General features: G+C 28.9%; 1 protein-coding gene across 1 annotated transcript in view; it reads right to left on the bottom strand.

Moving 5' to 3' along the window:
- LOC136091854 (EGF-like domain-containing protein comC) overlaps positions 1–4,488 on the bottom strand; it is an 8,594-nt gene extending 4,106 nt beyond the window's left edge. The window contains exon 1 of the mRNA XM_065819567.1: positions 4,350–4,488. Within this exon, the coding sequence (XP_065675639.1) occupies positions 4,350–4,488 (139 nt within the window). The remainder of the gene's footprint in view (positions 1–4,349) is intronic.
- Between the last annotated feature and the right edge of the window lie 1,543 nt (positions 4,489–6,031).

The raw sequence follows: 6,031 nt of genomic DNA, 5'->3' as shown, positions 1-6,031 counted from the left end.
GTCCTAAAAAGAAATTGCACATTTTCTAAACGATTAAGGTTTAAGTCTTTAAAATAAGCAGGTTTATTCATGTTAATAATGTAAAGATAAACCGGTTATTAGAAATGTATTGGCATGCCTTGTCTAATTTTAAGGTTAGTTTGAATATTCGAACTCCTTTATCTCAGAATGAGTATTTTGTGACTTAAGTATTTTTAGCACTAGGGTCTTTAATTAGTAGGCATTTTATTAATTATTTATGGTGTATGTTTTTAACAGTAATAAGAAAACTCAAAATTTAAAAAGACTATAGGCAGTAACTTTGATATTTTACTGTTATAACAGTGAGAATATGGTTAAAGTCATTAGGTTGTTTGAAAATTAAAAAACGGGTGTTATGATACCTAATGGTAATACATCGTGGTGGCCTAACTGCCATTCAACTATTTTCAAACATCTCACAACTTTTATTTTCTAGTGTTTAGTGTTTCTAGTGTTTATAGTTTAATATTGACTGACATGAAACTTAACTCATTTAGAAATTTTACCAGACTTCACAAACTTTGGTAGTTGTAAGGTTATTTGCAACTGCCAGATATTGTGTTTAATATATTTAAGATAATAAAACTACAAAATTTTTCAAAGGAAAGTTTAAATTAATTGAAGCCATGTAATCCATTGTGCGACATTTGGTTTTATAATAATTAGCTGTTCTTTAGGATTCAGAACAATGACCTTACATTTAATCTTTGATACTAAATAAGGCCATTGATATGAGTACTTTCCTGCTACCTAATCAGTAGTGGATTTATATTTTAACTTTTAACGTTAACAGCCAAACATGTTTTCAATGGGATCAACAGAAGTAAAGCACTAATAAATAAATGAAACTATCAACATTGTGCATGTGGGAAATTTCATTTTTAACTTACATTACATGCGCAACAACTTTATAAAGTATTTGCCTATTTAAACTTTAAATTAAATTTTTAGCTATTTTGTACAAAAGCTGTCAGTCTAAAGAATAAAATAAGCTAAAGAGTTTTGAGTCAGGTCAAAAGATGGCGGACTTATAACCAAAAATGCCACTTAACTTACGTAACACGGCAAAATAAGGTACAAAAATTGCTTTAACATTTAGGTCAGATTTCAGCGAATTAGTAAATCGGTTTGTATTAGAAACTTTCACAAGATGTTGGAAATTCTGTACTAATTTTAAAAATATATAAATATTTATCAGAGGTGACCGGCTAAGAAAAATAAACTGTTTTTTTTGATACCATATATTTAACTTAAGTTACATCACCGACGTTACCGAGCGGTTATTATCGAAGATTTTTTATATCCATTATTAAGAGTTAGAGTTATGTAGCAGAAGAATTGCAAGTTATCAAGTCGAAAAAATTTTTCCGCAGGACCAAGAACAACTTTGAAAAATTATTTTTGTATTACAACTTTTTTAATACTTATTTGATTCATTTAAATAAGATAATCTTTAGTTGGTCGAAGTTTTATTTAAACTCTTAACGTTTATGCGTATTGCCCTATTTTCATCAGGTTGAATTTTTAAAATGCTGCAAAGTATTTAAATCTTTTAAAATACTTTTGATGAAAAAACTGCTATCACAGTTTAGGAAGAGATTCAGGTTATATGATCGTTTGTGACAAGAGGGAAGGGGTTAAGAATTGACAAATATAGGGTAACGTGCTTGATGGATGACCCCCTTAACTGCGTTTACAAACGATTTGTTTTACTAAAACAAAAACAAAAACGGTTTTAACTGATTTTTTTTTATATTAGGAAAATAGCAAATAAATCATATTTTTATTTTCTTATGTCAAAATAAAAATATTTATATATTTCTTATTTTTATTTATGTATGTATATTAGGGTGTTTCATATTTTATCAATTTTTGAAATCGAACTTGCGAATCGACTTATAAATTGACTATTTGTATAAAAATAAGTTTGAGCAAAAAAAAAAAAAAAAATTTAATTTTTAGGGTCCCCGCCAGTTCGATTTTGGGCCAAAATTGTCGGGTGTTTTAAACGCCTGGCGGGGACCTTAAAATTTATCTAAATTTATCTTTTTTTTTTTAAATGTTATATGTTGGATTGAATGTTTATCACATAAAAGGAGCATGTCGAAAAAATAAAGAAATTAGTCTACATAATATTTTGAAATTGGTGAAAAATCCAAATTTTCTTTCACAAAAACCTATTTTATTACTCGGTGGCGTATAAAAAACTTTTTTTATACCTTATTCTTATATTCTTAATTTTTTCAACATGCTCCATTTATGTGATTAATATTCAATCCAACATATAACATTTAAAAGAATAAAAAAAAAATTTCGATAAATTTTAAGGTCCCCGCCAGGCCTTTAAAACACCCATCATTTTTGGCCAAAATCGAACTGGCGGGGACCCTAAAAATTAAATTTTTTTTTTTTTTTTGCTCAAACTTATTTTTATACAAATAGTCAATTTATAAATCGATTCGCGAGTTCGATTTCGAAAATTGATAAAATATGAAACACCCTAATGTATATCTTTAACTCAATCAAAATAATAATACATGAACAAATTATAAAACAGTAACATAAATAATTTTAAATAACATTATTAAAAAATAAAAGATTTTTTTCTAAATTCTCCAAATATAAAAAGTTTCAAGTAAAACCATATTAAACTAACGTGACGAAATAAGAATCACTTAATTACGTAATTCATTTTGTTAAGAAAGAAGCGCCAGAAATGCATGTAGTTTTAAATTTCATTCACAAATTTAAGATAAAAATGTTCTTTAACTAAGCATCGCTATTCAAAACTTTAAATGTAAAAACGTAACATTTAATATTCTTACGTATATATTATTAAAAAACTTGAGTTTTTTAACTAAATTTTAGAAAAAACAAAACTTTATCATGTTTTTGTTAACTTACATTAGATGAAAATTGCAAAAATTCTTTCGTTATTTTCTTGAAATATATATATTTTATAAAGTATAAAATCTGAGCAACAACAGTTTGATCGTGTTAACACCATTTTCACGCTAAATTAATTCCGATTATGCAAATAAATTCATGGTTAAAATCAAGGTTTAAAAAAGCGTTAGGCGAATTGAGGCGGTTTCCATAGGGAAATATAGATGTGAGGAGAGGCGTAAGCCTCAATTTGTTTGAGAAAAACTCTTTTTTTTTTCTTTCAGAAAAAGATTAAAAACAATGAAAATAACACAGAAGTAAAATCGTTATTTTATTAGAAGTTCCAAAAAAAATCATAGAATTTCCAAACTTTCGCAGATTCAAATTAAGCATGGATTAATCTCATAAGTGATAACCCATAAATCATCGCCATTGTCACTAGAACTAGTGCTACTATTAGGATCCTCGAGGTAATCATCCATGAAATTCAATTCAACCTCTTCTTCTTTGCTTTCCTCCTCGGCATGTGGAAAAACCTCCTCATCATTATTGTTTCAAATTTTTTTTTGACCCTATTGGAAATATATATGTTTCAGTAAGGTAGAAATTCTCTGAGTTTTAGTTTCAAATTAAACATAATGTAAACCAAACCATTGAGTTTCGCTTGCTTCAAGCGATTTCATCTCTTTGTATGCACCTATTCATCAAAGTATTAAAAATCAGTAACATAAAAATCGAAAACATATAAAAACTAAAATACTTTATATTATTATTTGATTGAATGAGCTCAAATTCCATACACATCCAGAAGCGCTGCAAGTCAAGCTCAAGATTCTAATGGAAAATATTGCTAGTTCAGGCGTTTGATCTCCAAAAGCTCTCCACCAATCCGCTAAAAATAGTAATGATATTTTATTAAATTGATAGAAAAAAAACTTTTCAAGATGTTATCCCATATCGGGTCCATCCTCTGGTTAATCAAAAAATAAAATAAAAGATATTATTACAAACATACTAAAAATAGTGAAAACACACACCTTGACTTCCATTCTTCCTCGTTCTTACTGCATTTTCCCATCCAATTAAACCTTGTGCATTTCGAAAAGAATTGATCTGCAAATCCACTTTCTTCCTTCCTCCTAAATTATTGATCTATCGCTCCATGCAAGAATAAAATCCAAATTTAATCTTATGATAAGTAGGGAATGAATGTTCATATTGGAAATGAGGATTTAGAAAATATGCTGCAGCATGCAAATGCGCGTGAAGCTGACGATTCCACCGACTATCCACAATATCCCAAACAATCTGATACTTTGCAACATCATTATTTAGATTTCAAGCAACTTTTTATTTGCCCTGTCCATAGCTTCATAAATAAATCCCATTGGTGGATACTTCTTGGAATCCAACATTTCAACATGATCAAGATGCATAAGTACTGGTTTTCCACTTTTTTGAAGTAAAAAAAGATTCAAGTGCATTCCTTGCTCCAAACAAGCTTTGCAAATTAAGAAATGCAGTGGCAAATCGAGTAACAGCAGGTTTCACCAAATCTCCACTAGTAAATTTTTTTACCATTGCTAAAACCCATCCATGACCGTAGATAAAATTTAGTATTTTCTTGGCTTTGATGAACACAGAAGCATGGAGGGGTAACTTGAAGATGTCCTCTAACATTGAAACAATGCAGTGTGCTGCACAAGATATCTAATGCAAATTTTTCCTTTTTTCCATCAACATTTGCCCTGCTACTTAAAAAGCCGAGGCATTGTCTGTTATTACTTGGATAACATTCTTTTCAACTTCCTCAACGACTTTATCAAGCAATCTAAAAAGCAACTTTGCATTTTTTACTTGATCTGATGCATCAATGAACTTTATAAAGTAATTACTTTTCGGGTTATTAACTAAATAATTCATCAATGTACGCCCCTTTGTGTCTGTCCAACCTTCAGACATAATACTACAACCGGTCTCAATCTATGAAGGTTTCGCTTTATCAACAAATAGCATTTTTTTCTGCTTTTAGAATCCATGTTTGCAGCTCAAGCATAGTTGGGGGTTTAAATCCCTTTCGAAATCCACATACATTATTCATCATGGTCTAATATAAAGGACCTGTTTCAACATTGAACGGTATTGAACTCACAAAGAAGAAATGTCCAATAGACCTGCAAATCCACCTTTTATCGTTTTTCTTCCAACTCTCATTCAAGGTAAATTGGCACATTTGATAACCCGTGGAACATTCAGCACTACCGCTATCAATAGTGGAGCCGCTACCAATCTTTGCTCTTTTAGCCCTTTAATTCCACCGACCTCCCTCTGAAAAAAGTTGCACTCAACATATATATATATATATATATATATATATATATATATATATATATATATATACATATATATATATATATATATATATATATATATATATATATGTATATATATATATATATATATAAGTTTTACCTTTCTGCGACCTGATTATAGGATGTTCAACACAATACTTCCAGCCAGGATCAGTTCTCCTTATTTTCAATAACTTTGCCGTATCTTTAAAGCTACAAATTTATAAAATAGTTAAGAAAAAAAGCAATGGTCAATCATAGCTAGCTGCAACTGATTATACAACTCCATGTAATGAATTTAATGATTAGTTAATACAATTATAATACATACGAGTATAATATATGATTTAATTATACAATTTCAAAATATATAACTTACTATGTATTTATAAAATTTTATTAAATCCACTTTTATCATTCTAATACATTCATTTTCTTAATAAAGGTAAAAACATACCAACTAAACTGTATTTTATTTATAATAATATATGTGTATAACAAAATATTATTGAGCCTAAAAACGAACTCTACAAATTAAAATTTTTTAAAGTCTCTTTTTAACTTTCAATTTATCGATTTTTATAATGCGTTCCATATAAACGCACTCATTCAAATCGAATATCATTATATTACCTGTTTCGTAATTATCAACGCATTCCTAGACCTAAAATAATTGCTCAAAAACGTTTGAAGCAAACTGTGATTTTTAAACATGTTTTTGTAGCAGGACCAAAAGCTAGAATAGAGGGCCAAAGCGGAGCTCGACGCAGTAC

The sequence above is a fragment of the Hydra vulgaris genome, chromosome 15 (genome assembly GCF_038396675.1).
Source record: "Hydra vulgaris chromosome 15, alternate assembly HydraT2T_AEP".
Taxonomy (NCBI): domain Eukaryota; kingdom Metazoa; phylum Cnidaria; class Hydrozoa; order Anthoathecata; family Hydridae; genus Hydra; species Hydra vulgaris.
This window is presented reverse-complemented; position numbering and strand designations above follow the sequence as displayed.